This window comes from Oncorhynchus tshawytscha, linkage group LG04 (assembly GCF_018296145.1).
Source record: "Oncorhynchus tshawytscha isolate Ot180627B linkage group LG04, Otsh_v2.0, whole genome shotgun sequence".
NCBI classification, from domain to species: domain Eukaryota; kingdom Metazoa; phylum Chordata; class Actinopteri; order Salmoniformes; family Salmonidae; genus Oncorhynchus; species Oncorhynchus tshawytscha.
Window position 1 is genome coordinate 28,462,114 of NC_056432.1, and position 20,526 is coordinate 28,482,639.

The 20,526-nt window shown below is 42.6% G+C and overlaps 1 protein-coding gene across 4 annotated transcripts in view; it reads right to left on the bottom strand.

The window, feature by feature from the left end:
• Positions 1 to 6,562: 6,562 nt before the first annotated feature.
• Positions 6,563 to 20,526, bottom strand: part of LOC112248480 (PDZ and LIM domain protein 2) — a 60,588-nt gene continuing 46,624 nt past the window's right edge. For all 4 annotated transcript variants that reach the window (XM_024417541.2, XM_024417542.2, XM_024417544.2 and 1 more), the window contains 4 exons: positions 13,976 to 14,094; positions 9,415 to 9,560; positions 8,759 to 8,873; positions 6,563 to 8,368 (listed from right to left, as the gene is read on the bottom strand). In XM_024417541.2, the coding sequence (XP_024273309.1) occupies positions 8,170 to 8,368; positions 8,759 to 8,873; positions 9,415 to 9,560; positions 13,976 to 14,094 (579 nt within the window). In that variant the 3' untranslated portion in view covers positions 6,563 to 8,169. The remainder of the gene's footprint in view (positions 8,369 to 8,758; positions 8,874 to 9,414; positions 9,561 to 13,975; positions 14,095 to 20,526) is intronic.

The following is a 20,526-nucleotide window of genomic DNA, read 5'->3' on the forward strand; positions in this document are numbered from 1 at the left end:
GTCCTAGCGCAGATTCTTCTTTGAAAGTTTAACTTGTCTGCTCTCAATTCTTTTGTGTCACCGGTAGCCAGCCTTAATGTCTATGGTAGCCAGACTACAGTCTGTCTGAAAGTAGATCTGCAATTGAAGGGGGTGCACTGTGCACATCTGACATTCATAAACATATGAAGGCCTACCGACGACATGATATTATGCTGCATAATCCATTTTCATGTGCCATAAATTGACATTTGTAAAGAAGAGTTCAATTGATAACTGTAATATCAATATGACATCAATAGTCATAGACAAGCCTTTAGTTAATTAACAATGACAATTTATATATTCATCAATACAGTACTCACACATCAAATACTTAATGAACTACCATATCCCACAGTGTAGCTTGCTCTGAAGTACAGCAGAAATGCAATACTTGTCTTTAAAAGTAGATCTAAAGTATTGGTTATCAGGTGATGAATAGATAACAAAAACTTGCAAACGACCCCAGATGTACAAGTGACTCTCTGACTGACTACACTCTTTTAATAACAATGCATTTGATTATGCATGATCCCCTGTTGCTGGAATATGTTTGCCAGTAGATGTAGTATTTATACAAGCCAACATCCAGGGATTTGCCTTGCTGCTGGATTCCAACACACGCGGTAAGAAGAAGCTGGCCATTCATATGTTTCTTCCCCTTACCAATCTTTGGGCACTAGTGCTCATTTGCAAGTTTCCCATGGACTTCAATCCACCCAAGATCTTGTGTGTGAGCAGGGTTATAGAAGACTGGAAAAGGGCTTGGCTTCAATGAGCACATGGGTTATGAGAGCAAAAGAAAGTGAGTGAACCTCTAAAAGTTCCTTGTTAACAGATGATTCTGACATGTTTCTTACAATACAAAAGGGTTTTCTGAACTTTTGCTTTTGCCCATCAGGAGAGATCATATTCACATAAATCAATTCCTCCCAGCTTTAGGAAGAATGTAGTGAGGCCATAATGTTATGAGGGCTATCATGTTAGAAGCTAAGGTCACAGCTTGAGGAGCTTAAATCAGCCTTTCTCGATGGGTCAGATAAATTGGCCTGGTACAGTGGCAAGAAAAAGTATGTGAACCCTTTGGAATTACCTGGATTTCTGCATAAATTGGTCATACAATTCAATACAAGTCACAGCAATAGACAAACACAGTCTGGTTAAACTAATAACACACAAACAATGATACGTTTTCATGTCTTTATTGAACACATCGTGTAAACATTCACAGTGCAGGGTGGGAAATGTTTGTGAACTCTTGGATGTGAACTCTTGACCCTCCTTTGGCAGCAATAACCTCAACCAAATGTTTTCTGTAGTTGCGGATCAGACCTGCACAACGGTCAGGAATCATTTTGGACCATTCCTTTTTATAAAATTGTAATAAAAATATTGTAAAAGCAATATTCTTGGGATGTCTGGTGTGAACCGCTCTCTTGAGGTCATGCCACAGCATCTCAATTGGGTTGAGGTCAGGACTCTGACTGGGCCACTGCAGAAGGCGTAGTTTCTTCTGTTGAAGCCATTCTGTTGTTGATTTACTTCTGTGTTTTGGTCCGTTGTCCTGTTGCATCACTCAACGTCTGTTGAGCTTCAATTTGCAGACAGCCTCTTCTGCAAAATGTCTTGATAAACTTGGGAATGTATTTTTCCATCGATGAGCGCAAGCTGTCCATGTCCTGAGGCAGCAAAGCAGCCCCAAACCATGATGCTCCTTCCACCATACTTTACAGTTGGGATACGTTTTGGATGTTGGTGTGCTTTTTTTTTCTCCACACATAGTGTTGTGTGTTCCTTGCAAACAACTCAACTGTAGTTTCATCTGTCCACAGAATATTTTGCCAGTAGCACTGTGGAATATCCAGGTGCACTTTTGCAAACCTCAGACGTGCATCAATGTTTTTCTTGGACAGCAATGGCTTCTTCTGTGTTGTCCTTCCATGAACACCATACTTGTTGAGTGGTTTAGGTATCGTAGACTTGTCAACAGAGATGTTAACATGTTCCAGAGATTTCTGTAAGTCTAGCGGACACTCTAGGATTCTTCTTAACCTCATTGAACATTCTGTGCTGTGCTCTTGCAGTCATCTTTGCAGGACGGCCACTCCTAGGGAGGTTAGCAACAGTGCTGCACTTTCTCCATTTATAGACAATTTGTCTTACCATGGACTGATGAACATCAAGGCTTTTAGAGATACTTTTGTAACCCTTTCCAGCTTTATTTAAGTCAACAATCCTTAATCTTATGTCTTCTGAGATCTCTTTTGTTTGAGGCATGGTTCACATCAGGCAATGCTTCTTGTGAATAGCAAACTCAAATTGTGTGAGTGTTTTTTACAGGGCAAGGCAGCCCTAACCAACATCTCTAATCTCATCTCATTGATTGGACTCCAGGTTAGATGACTCCTGACTCCAATCAGCTTTTGGAGAAGTCATTAGCCTAGGGGTTCACATACTTTTCCCAACCTACACTGTGAATGTTTAAATTACGTATTCAATATAGACAAGAAAAATACAATCATTTGTGTGTTATTAGTTTAAGCACAGTGTGTTTGTCTATTGTTGTGACTTAGATGATCAGATCAAATTGTATGACCAATTTATGCAGAAATCCAGGTAATTTCAAAGGGTTCACATATGTTTTCTTGCCACTGTAGGTCTATACATGACTGGATATTTGCAACGGAAATAACATGTTGAGTGAACATTGCTTTCATTGCAAACATTATATTCCTAGTGAATACTATACCATTGTGTTTAGAGAGTTTTACAGGTTAATGACTGTACTTCTTCTGCCAATTGCCTGTTGCTATAGCAAGCAATATTATGGGGCCTTATCCATGAGTCACCGTCTGCTTTAAACAAAAACAAAAATAAGAAAAGGCAGTGAGCAAGCAGTAGTACTTACTACACTACGGGTCATTCCAGTGAGCAAGCAGTAGTACTTACTACACTACGGGTCATTCCAGTGAGCAAGCAGTAGTACTTACTACACTACGGGTCATTCCAGTGAGCAAGCAGTAGTACTTACTACACTACTGGTCATTCCAGTGAGCAAGCAGTAGTACTTACTACACTACGGGTCATTCCAGTGAGCAAGCAGTAGTACTTACTACACTACTGGTCATTCCAGTGAGCAAGCAGTAGTACTTACTACACTACTGGTCATTCCAGTGAGCAAGCAGTAGTACTTACTACACTACTGGTCATTCCAGTGAGCAAGCAGTAGTACTTACTACACTACGGGTCATTCCAGTGAGCAAGCAGTAGTACTTACTACACTACTGGTCATTCCAGTGAGCAAGCAGTAGTACTTACTACACAACTGGTCATTCCAGTGAGCAAGCAGTAGTACTTACTACACTACTGGTCATTCCAGTGAGCAAGCAGTTGTACTTACTACACTACTGGTCATTCCAGTGAGCAAGCAGTAGTACTTACTACACTACTGGTCATTCCAGTGAGCAAGCAGTAGTACTTACTACACTACTGGTCATTCCAGTGAGCAAGCAGTAGTACTTACTACACTACTGGTCATTCCAGTGTGCAAGCAGTAGTACTTACTACACTACTGGCCATTCCAGTGAGCAAGCAGTAGTACTTACTACACTACTGGTCATTCCAGTGAGCAAGCAGTAGTACTTACTACACTACTGGTCATTGAAATAGATGGTCCCTTTTACTTCCAGTGAGCAGTTGTGATTTAGTTCATGGCACTGTTTTCATAGCATTATGACCCCAACTAATGCTTATGCCCATCACCAATGAAAGTGTCTGCTTTAGTTCGTTATCCACATTATTGTAAGGGCAACCACAGTGATCACCTATCTAAAGAAAGATGCATCATTTTTATGTGGGAGAAAGAAGCATAGCTTAAAAGTTACAGATAAATGTACGTTTTGCAGTTGCTTTCAAGGTAGACTATATCAGGTTGTGATGGTTATTGATCCTGATGGGTTGAAATCGAGATTCCATGGCAATGCCATTACAATTCCTCCAACTCTAAAAGGACGTTTTGTTGAGAGCAAAGAATAAAATGTTATACAGCCTGGTAAGACTTTTTGTATCCTAAAGAAATTTTGAACACTCAAAAAAACAAACATGAAACTTTCTGCAGGCGTCCATTTCAACAAGTCTGTCTTTGTCTTTAAAAAATCCCAACAGTGCTGCAACTCTGTTTAAAAATACTTGCTGATATACAGTATGAGAGGCAGGGGAGGAATTAATCTTTAGAGTTTCAAATCTGGAGTGCATTTTGAAATATGAAAAGGTGAACCAGGAGAGTATTTGAAAGGGGTCTTGGTGCAATTGGCTGGTAACATGTATTCACAGACATATCCAAAAGGCAGGCACCTCAAGTCATGCTAGCATGCCCGGTCGTACAATGGTGCAGTGTGCTCTGACCCACCCTGCAGACCCCCGGTTTGTTATTCCTGTATGTGATACTGTACACTGGAGCAGGCTCAGAGAGACAGCATGATTTCTTAAGGAAACCAGAAAGAGTGGATGGGTGCCTGCTCAGCGATGAAACAGAGGGCTATTTATCCAAGCCGTTAAATAAGGCTTCAAGAACAACACCCCCTCCAACTCCCCCTCCAACACCCCCTCCAACTCCCGCTCACCAGCCCAAAAATCTCTCATCTGGAGAGCACAGTTTCACATCCCAAACGGCACATAACATCAAATTGTACTTAATGGCATCCAGACAAACTTTAATGTCGTTCCAAGATTCTCTCTGCATACCCCCCCCCCATTGCAATCTCTCCTCTCTCCATTCCACATCTGGACTCCATTCCAGGTGGAATATGGTAAGAGGGGGAACGGAAGGAAGGAAAGGTGGAGGGACCAGCTGAGAAGCTGAAGATCTGAGGAGAGAAGAGTGAGATTCAGTGTTGAAAGAGGTCGGGTGGAAGTGACGTCAGGATGGAGTAGGAATTTGATGATCCCTCTTGGGCATTTCCACTGGCTCTTCCCAACCGCACATTTACACACCAGCACAACGAGCACTGTCGTATTCAAAGTGGCTAACACAATCACAGGTTTCTATAGCCGTAACAAAACAAGTTACTAGATACAGTATCTTCAAGAAAATAAGGTAGAAATTATCTTAGCATTACTAACAGTGGTAACCATTACAGTGTAAAACTAAATACAAACTACTGCTGGACTGTATCATCATGAGGTCTGATGTTGTTCCTTTCTTGAGGAAGCTATGACATCTAATGGTGGATTTAATGACAACATTGAAGCTGCTAATGGCTGACTTCCATGCAAAACCCACAGGAACCACACCCATATATCCTCAACCTAGACCACTGAATCTGTGGGATTATTCCAGTTGCTAAAAACAATACATATTAATACTTAAAATGTCTTTATAACCACTATCTATTAAACAACTTCATTGTGGACATCTCATCATTGGCTGCCTTGAAGTTATTGCACAACAAATAATGAGTAAAATAGTGTAGTACAGTAGCGTACAGTACTTGAAGGTATTGGATTGTATACATTTTTGTGAATCTGTTGGTCTTTTAACACTATTTACTTAAGAGTTTTTTTTTTACAAGTCCTACTACACAGAATCACCATACTGTGTTGTAAACCCCAGTACAATACATACCAAAGATGATATGTCGGACAGCCTCAGTATAATGCAAAACTTTAACTGTGACAACATGGCCCCCTTCTGGGAGGAAGATAAAACAGCAGTACCTGTGAAAAACAGTCTTAAGTATAAATGACCATAGTCGCAGGAAGTAGAGAGGCTGAGGGTCAAATAACATGGAAAACATCCACTTTTTACACAGTATTAATTTACCATCCTTACAAACCACTCAATGTACATTACTGTATAGTACATAGGCTGGTCATCTAGGTTTGTACCTGTAGACTTTCCATCACCATGAAGAACAACAATGCACAAGACAGTAATTGAGTACAGTGAGACATCAAGTGCTTTGTGATGGTGGCTCAGTTGGTAGAGCATGGTGCTAGGGTTTGATTCCCACAGGGGACCAGTATGAAAATGTATGCACTCACTACTGTAAATTGCTCTGGATAAGAGCGTCTACTGAAAAGGAATGAATAGACCATTTCTGTTTTCACATAGAAATAAGTCGCATTTGCAAAGTATAAATAAACAAATCTGGAAAACATATTCAACAAGTATTATCAGATGAACTATGTTGTACAGATAATACTTCCCTTATCTCTGTAAATGACAGACGGAGCACAGTGCCTAAAGGAATGCTTTAAAGCTTACTGCCTTCAAGTCATAGCCATTTTATGTGTGGGATAAAAGCCTATATTTTATTTTGATTCACTGATATTACCTTTCCTCAAATAAAAAGGTACATGTGTGTTTCTATTAGATTTGCATCACTTTTCATATATAATCACAATTACTTGGCCACATGGTTCATGCAAAAGGTCTAAGGATATTTGAGTCTACATGCATTACATATTTAAGAAATCTTACAAGCATGAGATCCATTTTAGGATCTGTAGGTAACACAAAATGACCAATTCAACTCAAAACCCAATTTCAAGAGCATCAAAGATACTATTTATTCTTACAAAACATAATGCAGAAAAAATCTGCTCATCACCAATTTACAGAGAATAGAAGACCTTCTTCCAAGCTCGTTTTATAAATTCTGAATGTTGTTCCCAGTACAGCCAGGTTATAGTACAAATGAACCTGACTGTGTGTCCACAATGATTTCGCAGGTAGACAGACAGAGGTGGGACCAGTAGGCCAAATGTACCCATCTATAGGATGATCTACAGGATGAGAAGGGGTCCACATGGTGTTTATTGTCCAGGGAGCTGGAAGGTTTAGCCTACATGACATCATTTTCAACAACACAGGCTGTTGATGGTACAATTGCATAGCTAACTATACAAAAGGCCAAGCAAGATACATGTAGTTTTATCCTTACATATTTTTCAAAAACATTGATGTGTTTTTATGACACTGTCTTTCTGTGGGTGCTGCTGTGAAGAAACAGAATATACAGCAATAGCATCAGCAAACCTCTTCACACTAAAATAGTACTACAAGTCATGCAGCCCTGTGCATACACATGTCATCAGATGTCATATGATACAGTACTATATATTGTTCTATAAAAGAAACATTCACAAAAATGTTTTTATTTATACATCACATCTTTATATTCCCTTATTTCAAATTTTAAAAAGCAATAAAGCAAATACGCATTTCATAATTCCAACTAAACTGATGTGCTACCACGAGGCAAAAACAAACCCAACAGGCTCGGCCTGACATTCTAAAGCTGAATCCACTGAAACCTTTCAATAGTGATCCCAATAGCAGGGGGAAATGGCAGCAACGCAGGCACTTAAACCATCACTTCAAAAGGAATGATCAAAACTCTTACTCAAGTTGAATTCCACAAACACACGCACGCAAGCACACACACACACACACACAAATGCACACAACCACAAATATAGTACAAATTTTGACACAGATGAAAGTTCTCCCTTTGCATATGTAGGTCTTCTGTCTTTCAAATGCCTTGGAATTCAAATGAAGAGTTTATTTCCCTTCCTCCGAACAGGTCAGCAGGAAACTCAATGCTGTTTAAAGGATTAAAATGTTACGCTCTGTCATTGATCTGATTCATATACCAGTTCTGTTTTGTAATAAGTTGGTGTAAATACGGCAGGTGTAGTAGCCCACTAAGTTGTCTGAATGAGATGTTATATTATTATATCTATTTTTTTTTAAACCTTTATTTAACTAGGCAAGTCAGTTAAGAACAAATTCTTATTTTCAATGAGGCCTAGGAACAGTGGGTTAAGTGCCTTGTTCAGGGGCAGAAAAATAGTTTTTTACCTTGTCAGCTCAGGGATTCGATCATGCAACCTTTCGGTTACTAATCCAACGCTCTAACCACTAGGCTACCTGCCGCCCGATACAGCTGTACATTAGCGATAACAATACATCTATAAGGGCTAAACCGGGAGGGCCTGGGAAAAGAAAAGTTCCATCCAAACCTCATAGTAACTGAATTAGAAACCTGGAGAGAATAGTTAAATGCTATAGAAAACGCACAACCTCTGATGTGTTGGCACTCCCACTCCCGTTCCCCAGCCCATGGTCTATTGCTCTGAGCCTCAGTGGCGGGGTGAGACGGTGGCACAGGGGGCAGTGCCAAGGCCCTGGTAATTCTCGCGGGCATGCTTCTCACAGAACATCTCCTCTCCCACCCAGAAGTGACCTCGCATCTTCAGGTTGAGTCCGCACTCTGGTGTAGAACAGGTGTAGCACTCTGGGTGGCGGAAGCGGTCGTGCATGATGCGCACCGCCTGTGTACTGCAGACAGATGGACACAGTCGTACTCAACACAAACATTGTTTCAGCAGCTTATTGTTACTTATTATTTGTCATCAGTTACGCAATTACCCCTATGGGCAGAGAGAACATGTCACAATTACCCCTGTGGGCAGAGAGAACATGTCACAATTACCCCTGTGGGCAGAGAGAACATGTCACAATTACCCCTGTGGACAGAGAGAACATGTCACAATTACCCCTATGGGCAGAGAGAACATGTCACAATTACCCCTGTGGGCAGAGAGAACATGTCACAATTACCCCTGTGGACAGAGAGAACATGTCACAATTACCCCTGTGGACAGAGAGAACATGTCACAATTACCCCTGTGGACATGGAGACAGCATGTGACATGAGGTGACTCTTACACAATGCTGGTGCCACACTTCTCACAGGTGTGGTACTTGGGGACTCCGCCCCCGGGTGATGTGGGTTTGGGAGGGGTGGGTTTGGGCGAGAGTCCTGGAAACCGCACAGTTGCCTCTGCATAGAACAAACCAGAGAGCAACAGGAGAGCAGAGTCAGACAGAGCCGACACCGTTTGTCTGAACACCACCAGTTTATGATCCGGGTCACACACTTCATGACACCAGTGACATATGCTGGTTGTTATCACTTCATAAAACTTTTATTACCATCTCCGCTTGTAAAAGTAAAAACAACAACACTCACACTCTGCTGTCCATTGAAAACAATGCTCTAAGTCAGAGTTTGTATGCAAGAGTTTCCTTATCGGACTTTATTTCTGCTCTGGACCAGGGGATGGCCTGATGTTTCTATCGATATCAAATAACTGTCTGAGTATCCAGAAAAGAATACAAGGTTGATGAAACAATTGAGTAAAACCCTTGTAAATTGTGTTGAATTTGACAATAACCGTTATCTACAAATAACCTCTATCGACCTCAGAGTTGACCCATCAAATAGGTTTCAAATGGGACAGTACATCCTAAACACCTGTTTATTAGACCAGAGAGACAGAGAGACAGTGAAGACGAGTGTGTTTATGGGAGGATCTGCTCACCCTTCTCATCGGCCTCCAGAACCTCCTGCAGCATGTGGAAGGTGTTGGACTGTCGAGGGGCCGTGCGAGACTCCTTGTTCTCCTGGATCATCTTGTAGACCTCTGAATCCCGGTCAAACCGCTGCATGGCAAAGTCCGAGCCAGAACTGCAGTGGGAGAGAGAGGGGATGTAGCTATTACCTATTACGTAACCACTCTGATAAATAGACTGATCAGTCAATCCATATCTATATACATTCCATGTACAATCTATGTTCTATGTACTGTACATGTGTACATTCCGTGTACGGTAGACGGTGTAATAATGTCCACATATGTTCAAGGCGATGTGTACATTGTGGAGAACTTATGTGGGGTTAGTTTGAGAGAATCCAGAGGAAATTAAGATAGGGGCAGCAGTCAGCTTTGTGACTGACCTTCCAGCCCAAAGTCTACATTGCATACCCCCAGGAAAGTCACCAAAGCCAGCCTCCAATCGCAGTCCAAACATTCACAACTGAACTGGATCACCTTGCTATCCACTTACAGCAGCAACTGCTCTAGTCTGAAAATGTCCCGCAGGCAAGGTAAAGAACACATATTGAAAATGCCTGTGTAGAGTAGACGGTGCCATGTTATCAACTAAGTAGCATACATTATTGGTGTAGTGTTTGGGTATTAAGGTGAAGACATTCTAGCTTATGGCTAGTAAAGTAGAACTGTGGCTAAAGCCTTCCTGATACCCACCACCACAGCAGCAATGATTGGCCAAATAAAGTGGGCAATCCGGCTGTTTGACTTTTATTTTTAATTTTTATTTCACCTTTATTTAACCAGGTAGGCTAGTTGAGAACAAGTTCTCATTTGCAACTGCGACCTGGCCAAGATAAAGCATAGCAGTGTGAACAGACAACACAGAGTTACACATGGAGTAAACAATTAACAAGTCAATAAGACAGTAGAAAAAAAGGGGGAGTCTAAAAACATTGTGTGCAAAAGGCATGAGGAGGTAGGCGAATAATTACAATTTTGCAGATTAATAACACTGGAGTGATAAATGATCAGATGGTCATGTACAGGTAGAGATATTGGTGTGCAAAAGAGCAGAAAAGTAAATAAATAAAAACAGTATGGGGATGAGGTAGGTAAAAATGGGTGGGCTATTTACCGATAGACAATGTACAGCTGCAGCGATCGGTTAGCTGCTCAGATAGCAGATGTTTGAAGTTGGTGAGGGGGATAAAAGTCTCCAACTTCAGCGATTTTTGCAATTCGTTCCAGTCACAGGCAGCAGAGAACTGGAACGAAAGGCGGCCAAATGAGGTGTTGGCTTTAGGGATGATCAGTGAGATACACCTGCTGGAGCGCGTGCTACGGATGGGTGTTGCCATCGTGACCAGTGAACTGAGATAAGGCGGAGCTTTACCTAGCATGGACTTGTAGATGACCTGGAGCCAGTGGGTCTGGCCACGAATATGTAGCGAGGGCCAGCCGACTAGAGCATACAAGTCGCAGTGGTGGGTGGTATAAGGTGCTTTAGTGACAAAACAGATGGCACTGTGATAAACTGCATCCAGTTTGCTGAGTAGAGTGTTGGAAGCAATTTTGTAGATGACATCGCCAAAGTCGAGGATCGGTAGGATAGTCAGTTTTACTAGGGTAAGTTTGGCGGCGTGAGTGAAGGAGGCTTTGTTGCGGAATAGAAAGCCGACTCTTGATTTGATTTTCGATTGGAGATGTTTAAAATGAGTCTGGAAGGAGAGTTTACAGTCTAGCCAGACACCTAGGTACTTATAGATGTCCACATATTCAGGGTCGGAACCATCCAGGGTGGTGATGCTGGTCAGGCGTGCGGGTGCAGGCAGCGAACGGTTGAAAAGCATGCATTTGGTTTTACTAGCGTTTAAGAGCAGTTGGAGGCCACGGAAGGAGTGTTGTATGGCATTGAAGCTCGTTTGGAGGTTAGATAGCACAGTGTCCAAGGACGGGCCGGAAGTATATAGAATGGTGTCGTCTGCCTAGAGGTGGATCAGGGAATCGCCCGCAGCAAGAGCAACATCATTGATATATACAGAGAAAAGAGTCATTCCTGCATTCCTGGATGGAAAATCACAGAGACGTGTCATTTCTATCATGTACCACTACCCCTCTCTCATGCCATCATTACATTTATGACCCACTGGAGCCAATGGACACCTTTTAGCTTTGAGGCAAGATAACTTACGAGGCAACTCAAGCCAATGCATGTTTTGTTGCCATTTTGGACCAATGGGAGTGCTTGTGATGGGACATAGTCTTAAGAGTAAACCCCTCAGGGTAGTTTCTCTGCTGCCTAGCTAATTAGCAGACTAGCAGGCAGCAAAGTAGCACTGCACTTACAGGTTTATGAGCACCACATTCTTAGCCACTGGGGTGGTGGATTGAAAAAGTGGTTCACTTTATTGTTCATTCAACAGCAACTGTGTGTGGTTGCCATTGTTATATTTTCATTGCCTAGCAACAACTGAAAGAGAAAAAAAATGGACAGAAAGATGACAGTCAAATGTACACACGGACCTATGCACAGAATACTGTGGTCAACATTGTTTGCCTGGAGGGAGCATTTCAGTCAGTCAGGTTGTGTGTGAAACCGGTCAGACAGACCCTCAGTCCACAGGTGCAGTGTATTGCCCTTCACCTGCAGAGAATTGAGCAGAACATCCCTGCTAAACTGTCAGTAAAAGTCTGCCAATTCTCATCAGCTGGATCTCTCTCTGTGTTATCATATGCCAGGTTACAGCACATCTGTCAAAAACACTGACTGTATAAATTCCCCCTGTGCTGATTTAATCTAAGACAATACCATGGAAAATAATAATCATTCACATGGAAAATCCTGTTTAAGGCACTATGGAAATGGAGAGATGTGTGTGTGCATGCATTCATGTGGACTGGAGTTCGTGCCTGCCTTTCATCAGCTGAAACAGGAGATGGCAAAACGATGAGACAAACCTCAATGCTTAAACTCTTTCCTTTGCATTATAGAACATGGTTTAAATTGAAAACAGACTCCAACACACCCTCCAAGACTTCATCATGCTCCACTCCACCCTGCTAAATCCATTTCCCTTTCCGCCTCATTCACATTACATCTTCAAACCAATGGGCATACTGGGTCAAATGTACTAAGAGCACAAAAGCATGGGAGCAAAGCAAACATAATGGCAGAACAGTGAACTGCAGAAACATACAGATGGAGGGAAATCTGTTACAAAAACAGCCATAACTTGCCTAAGCTATATCATAATATACTGCATGTATGCATACTCAAAAGAAGAGTACAACTGGAATAGGCTACACATAACACACAGTATCTGGAAATAATATTGTTAGTTGGCTTTCCAGTAAGTACTTTGTGGACTCCACAACAGTCAGAATGTTTTTAAGAAACCACTCGAGAAATGTGCACATGGAAAAAGCGTCCTTTTCATGTTTCCACAGCCACAGAGAACACCTGATCTTCTTCGAGTGAAAATGCATGTCTTTAAACAAGCCTCAGTCAAAACAGATGCTATCACTGCTGCCAGCTCCAACAGCATTCTCCAGTGTGAGAACAATAGGGCTGTTGGTGTTGTGTTGGTGTTGTTTGCATTGCTTCATTCAAAAACACTGCCATACTAATTAAAGCCAGTTGCCCCTAAACTCATTACCAAATACAATAAAAGTCAGAAATAACTCACCTCAAAAATAAAGAGGGAACAAAGAGGAGAATTCCTTTACAACTAGATAATCTTTGCTTTCAGATGTAACAGTTGTTCTTGGCTGCATGTCTATCCTCAGCTGTGGTAACCCAGCAAACACACAAAAACACAAGCACACACGCAGAGGCACACACCTATGTATATACACACCAAACAGGAGCAGGAGAAGATTGAGTTTCGGGGTGAAAAATGTGCCTTTCGGCTGCCACTCATTGGCCTGGAGAGAAAAGAAGTGTCTCATGGGGTGTCTCTTAGCCTGTGATTGGCTGAGTCAGGGGGGGCTTGATGTGAAGCCTGGGGACTACAGAGAGGGGGGCCAATTAAGGGAAGAATCCCTCTCATTCTTGCCAGAGACATGACCAGCAGAAAAGACACCCCCCAACCTTTCCAGAAGGGAGGAACACTGAGCACGGCTAAAAACAGACTACCTGAGAGGCTTTGTAAGGAACAGGTTTGAAAAATCTCTACTTTCTTCTTTTTGGCTGTTGAGTAAATAGCACTACAGTATGAGAGCACTGACTCTCAGAGTAAGGTACAATCAAAATGTCTAATCAATTAAGTCAATGTTTGATGAAGACAGCTGAATCCTTCAATGCACACTAAAATAGTCTGACTTGTAGCTCCAAGATCAACCACATCTGTTTTGGTTAACTAAGTGCTGCGTTATGCGTTTTTACACGTTACTGAATTGCTACAGGAGTTTGTTTCACCCTAAGCCTGTTTGTAGTAAGTCATAATCGCATATTCAAAATACACAACATCAACATACGTTAGAGTGGGTAAATTTGTACTGTACATCGTGGTAGATCTGTAGAGGAGCCGAGGATGGAGAATGTTCTTACCTGCGTCTGGGGGAGACAGACAGCTCGCGGTCAATAGGGCTGTGGGGCGAGTAATGTCCTGGAGGGGTGGGGGTTCGACTGGTCACAGAGTTAGTCCTGAAGTCCGGAGAAGAGAACTCCTGTGGAGACAAAGAGATGTACAGGTCAGACTGGTCTGATCTGCATGGATCATCTTCTTCTGCTCGGTCAAACCACCTGCAGATGCTGAAACCCAGACATGCACTTTATAGAGTGGAATGAGTTTATAGAGTTGAGAAACCTGATGAGACCATGAGAAAGAAAGCACCATGTGATGCAATATCTCAATAAAGAAGTCAGATAAAGAAATAGCTATATTCCTTTCACTTACTGGATTTTATTTAATGTTGTTTCAAAAACGTTGCTTCATCAAGGGTGGATTGGCATTGAAGAAAATGTTCTGAAAAATCACAACAACTAAAGAAAGAGATGAGCCTGGATGGGGAAAACGTTCTTTAAGCGAATAGACAGACAAAGAGCTGGACAGGTCCACATGAATAGGAACAGTCAAGGTCAGAAAGGGAGGGCTCTATGTGAACAGGTGACAGAAATGACCTCCCGGGGCCAGTTCAGTTGGGTGCAATGATCATGTACCAGTGTAAAGGTTTGAAATGATTATGTTTTTGTCAAATACAATATATTTGTGGGCGTCTTGGGTTCATTTGCAGGGTACAAATTATTTATAATTATATTCTGGCCCCCAGACCATCCGCTCAAGAAACAAATCGGCCCGCGGCTGAATCTAGTTGATGACCCCTGCCCTAGTGGCACCGACTTTAAGGACAATCCACAAAGCAGATTTACCTAACCTTGGTGGAAATTTAAGAGATCTCCAGGGTTAGCCATCCCTGAGTCCGGGTCTGGTAACGTATACATCTGAAGGTTAACAAAGCTATGGTAAAGCTATGGCAGAAGTTTACGTAAGAGGGCTTTAAAGATCAACATACGTTAGAGTGGGTAAATTTGTACTGTACATCGTGGTAGATCTGTAGAGCACAATGCATCGATCTACAAAACTCAAGGCTTACTTTCTGATAGAAAATACAATGATGAAATGTATTGTGTGGATTGGAACCAATAGGATTGTCTGTCATGTAGAATCAAGTCAGCTCTATTAATTTCATTCTACAGTATCTGTTAAGTTTTACCTTACTGAATACACCCCAGATGTTCAGAACACACACACACACACACACACACACACAGACACACCTTCACTTCCTCAACCTTATTTGTGTACAGTAATGAACCAACCGTTCTAATTCTGGTAGCCATGGCGGAAGGTTGCTACAGTCACCATGACTGGTGCTAATAAAGGCTCTGATTTGTCATGGTTTTCCTCCTGCCCTTCCCATACAATGGAGTGATCATGAGACACTCCCAGCATTCCTGTCCTTTACCTAACTCGTCCCTCCTTATCAAGCTTTCATTTATCTCCCAGCCCTAACTCCACGTGCAGGCTGCCTGCCTGCCTGCTTTTGTCAACCTTGTTAGCTTTTGATTGCTATTTATATCTAAGCTGGGACTCAGGCCCCAGGCCTGATGACGGAGATGCTGTTCGCATGGCAACAGATGTTTGGCATTGGCTCTCTTGTTTGTTTGAATAGAAGGGGAGAGCCAACGTGTACTTCCATCGTGGACGCCAGATGTCCTACAATTATGCATGGCAGTTATAAACCATTATACCGCATTGGGAAAGAGCAAATGGCAAACTTTAGCAACTTATTCACCTCGGCATGATATGGTTTACTGACAATGCTTCCTACTTCCATTACCTAACTGCTCACTGCTAGAGTACCAGCTTGGCAGGAAGCTACTGCCAATGATGGTGGATTATGAATGTGTCTCATTATGGCCGTTTACCATTGAAAGAAAATGGTCAAGGTTCCCGTCTGTGTAAGTGGTCTATCCTTCCTTCGGGTGAACATACAGTTCCTTCATAATCTCTGGCAAACTCACTAGAGAAAGGGAACACCCACTGACACAGACAGGATTTTTTTCAATGTGAAACTGCCCAATAACACCTGCCCAAAAATGAGCCTGTGAGATGTCTCGCCTTCTCTTCGGTCTCTAGCTACTGCTTTTATTAAGCCACAAGAGGGAGCTAGAGTGACATCATTGGTTACAGCCAAGCAGTAGATCCTTAGAGATCCTGAAAACATGGGACTGAATGGCTGTGTGTGTATGCATGAGTTTGAGCATGCGTTTGGTATGCACACGTGTGCAAGTTTAATGGTATTATGCGTTTCCTATGTGGTGTCGGTTCGAAGAGAATTTCACCCCAGGGACATGGGGCACCCAGAACACAGTGCACACACCTGGTCCACTTCTGAGCAACTCATAACTCAGCCCAGACACTTTTACTGTCAGGAATCCCAGAAAACAGTTTGATTTTACTACAGTGCTATGCACTGCATCTAACTGTGACCACCTGAGATCCAATTCTAAAAGTCTCTCAGACACGCAACAAAATATTTATTTTCTATTGGGTAATTCAGTTAAATCAAAAGTGAAATGAAGCTTGAAAAGTGAACACTACAAAAAAGATCAGTCACTTTATTTATGCTCTACAGATGGTCATACCATCAAACTACATGCTGATAAGCAACTGCTTGCTAAGGTTAGGGTAGGTTAGGGTTAGGGTAAGGGTTATGGTTAGGGTTAGAATAAGGATCAGGGTTCACCAAAAGGCGGCCCACGGGGTAAATTTGTCCCATGGCTGATTTTATTTGGCCCCTCAATTTTTCAGAGCAAAATAAATAAACAGTGCATTCAGAAAGTATTCAGACCCTTTGATTTTTTCCCCATTTTGTTACGTTACAGCCTTATTATAAAATGTATTAAATCGTTTGTTACCCCTCAATTTAAACATAATACCCCATAATGACAGAGCAAAAACAGTGCTTTTTTTGCAAATATATTAAAAGTCAAAAACTGAAATATTACACTTACATAAGTATACAATCCTTCACTTAGTACTTTGTTGAAACGACTTCGGCAATGATTACAGCCTGGAGTCTTCTTGGGTATGACGCTACAAACTTGGCACACCCGTATTTGAGAAGTTTCTCCCATTCTTCTCTGTATATCCTCTCAAGCTCTGTCAGGTTGGATAGGGAGCTTCGCTGCACAACTATTGTCAGGTCTCTCCAGAGATGGGGTTCAAATCCGGGCTCTGGCTGGTCCACTCAAGGACATTCAGAGACTTGTCCTGAAGCCACTCCTGTGTTGTCTTGGCTGTGTGCTTAGGGTCGTTGTCCTGTTGGAAGGTGAACCCTCGACCCATTCTGAGGTCCTGAGCGCTCTTGGAGGAGATTTTCATAAAGGGTCTCTCTGTACTTTGCTCCGGTCATCTTTCCCTCGATCCTGACTAGTCTCCCAGTGCCTGCCGCTGAAAATCATCCCCACATCATGATGCTGCCACCACCATGCTTCACCGTAGGGATGGAGCCAGATTTCCTCCAAATGTGACACTTGGCATTCAGGCCAAAGAGTTCAATCTTGGTTTTATCAGACCAGAGAATCTTGTTTCTCATAGTCTGAGAGTCCTTTAGGTGCCTGCAAACTCCAAGCAGGCTGTCATGTGCCTTTTACTGAGGAGTGGCTTCCGTCTAGCCACTCTACCATAAAGGCGCAATTGGTGGAGTGCTGCAGAGATGGTTGTCCTTCTGGAAGGTTCTCCCAACACCACAGAGGAACTCTGGAGCTCTGTCAGAATGACCATAGGGTTCTTGGTCACCTCCCTGACCAAGGCCCTTCTCCCCCGATTGCTCAGATTGGCAGGGCGGCCAGCTCTAGGAAGAATCTTGGTGGTTCCAAACATCTTCCATTTAAGAATGATGGAGGCCACTGTGTTCTTGGGGACCTTCAATGCTGCATAAATGTTTTGGTACCCTTCCCCAGATCTGTGCCCTCGACACAATCCTGTTTCTGAGCTCTACAGAGAATTCCTTCGACCTCATGGCTTGGTTTTTGCTCTGACTTGCACGGTCATCTGTGGGAACTTATATGGACAGGTGTGTGCCTTTCAAAACCATGTTCAATCAATTGAATTTACCACAGGTGGACTCTAATCAAGTTGTAGAAACATGCAAATGGTGATCAATGGAAACAGGATGCACCTGAGCTCACAGCAAAAGGTCTGAATACTTTTTTCTAAAAACCTGTTTTCACTTTGTCCTTATTGGGTATTGTGTGTAGATTAATGAGGAAAAAACAAAAAATGCGTAACATTTTAGAATAAGGCTAACATAACAAAATGTGGAAAAAGTCAAGGGGTCTGAATACTTTCTGAAAGCACTGTATAATGTGAAATAGTACAAATATAAGCGCCCACCTAATTATTATTATTTATGTGACTCCCTTTCCATCCTCGTCATCAGTTGGCATCAATGCCCCCACAAACCCATCCCAGGAAAAGCTGTGTCTCCACCCCTCTCCACTCCAGCAACAGAACAGGCCTGGGGCCTGAAGCTGACTGAGGCATGGGCACTGGTGGAGCCAGGGACTCTGTCTCCATAACCACCAGCAGCCGCTTCCAATTCAGCAGCTCTTTGAACAATGGCTCTGCTCTCAATCGGTCCAGTTTTCCATTTATTTTTCCAGTGCTTGTGCAGATCACTGCTCACTGCTCTATGCCAGGAAGCTTTTACCCGGAACGATCAGTGGCATTCCTCACTGTAATTCCTCTCAGGGTCATTATTTCCCCAGAAACAAGGGCCATATATTGTTAGTTGTCACCTTCTCCATGTCATCTTTGAAAAAGTGCAGAAAACTTCTCCCTTCTCCTCCTGCTATTGGCTACAGTAGTCAAAATGTCAGTCTTTTCCTATTGAAATCGTTTCTAACGGCTACATGTCATCTTGGGCTAACCTGTAGTTGTACTTTCATAAACATCTTGCTAATGAAGAAGTAAGAGTCCAAAATCAGGGAGCGTTACATCATAGAGAACATCGTTATTTCCTCTGAGATTCGATGAAGCCTCCTGTCAGTATCAGATACCAACTGAAGCCATGTTTTCAGAAACAAGTTTTATTTTAGCTAGTCAAGTGAGTGAGCACTTTAATTACAGCTGTGATCCATGAGGCATGAGAGGAAAGAAGGAATAAAGAAAAAAGTTCAACAAAAGCAACAAACAGGCAAGGAAAAACAAAGGTTGGACGACGACAGGGACTAAGCAGCTGTGATTGAGTTTGACCATAGATGGGCTCGGCAGCTTGGTATGGAGAAGTAGTGGAGTTTGGGCATCAACAACACCGCTCCATTCTCCTGACCTTTTATAGAAGCAGCCATGTCACCTCAGATTGCAGCGAATCCCCCTGCGGATGCCACTCACTGGCAGAGGGGTACCGCCAGCTGGGCACAATGGTCATTTGTCTTGGAGAAGGTGAATGGTTTTGGGGATGTCAAAAGCCAGGGGAACATAACATTTGGGGAGGAAGCCCTCCCTGATTACACCTGCTCTGAACTGTGATCATAAGCTCTTAACTAGCTCTGGGTCATCAAAGAGCCTGCCTGCCTGTTGCACAAAGCGAGTTGGGCACAGGACAAATTACACTTCAAAGCCAAACTTTGAACTTGAAGTTAACTTTTGAATCTACATGCCACTCAGACGATGCCACTCTCGTCTTGCTGCGATTTTTAATTTTGACACTGAAATCTGCTGTCATATTTGATTAAAGAAATCAACTACAGCGAATACAGTTATGTGCTTATTCCAAATGCTCTAGGAAAAACCTAAGGAAGAAAGACAATCCAGGTCCAAGCCATATCTCAATCCCAGGACATGGAAGGAGGATGGAGTTAGTGAGTGAATTATAATAAAGGAAAGAGAAAGAGACAGAAAGAGAGAGAGTGACAGAGAGAGGAAGAAAAAGCATGAGTGAGAGAGCACAAAAGAGAGTTCTGAATCTGACACACAAACATGCCTCAGTCTGGGATTGGAGACACAAACATGCCTCAGTCTGGGATTGGAGACACAAACAAACAGGAAATGGAGAATTGGAAGCGGGGGCAGCTGTTTCAGATCAGGGCCCATGGGAGACACGGGACATTGGCATCTCTTTTACATTTTGGGAGAGGAGAAGCTCTCTGTCTGGCTCCAATCGGGGCCACTGAGCATCGTCATCATTATTACCACCATGCAGCTTCAAATACAGGGCATGGGCCAGCAGACAGGGGTAGATGACACACAGAAGATGATACAACTATATTTTGGGGACTGCTGTATGAAAACACTTTACATGAACATAAATATGGGACAATTATCCAGGGGGTGGCAGGAGTCCCCGGGTTTGAAGGGAGATATATGCGTACTGTATATATCCTGCAGTATGTGTACTGTTTATGCATGGAGGTCTCCTGTAAACACCTGAGGCAGACTAACCTGCTCTTTATCCTCCGTCACCACTGCCTCAACTCTGTTATTACGGTTACAGTATTCAGAGGTGAACTACTGTACCAAAACACCATACTGAGCTAAATAAGATTGATGATACTCCTAAGTATTTGAAAGAAATAGATGGCAATCCATC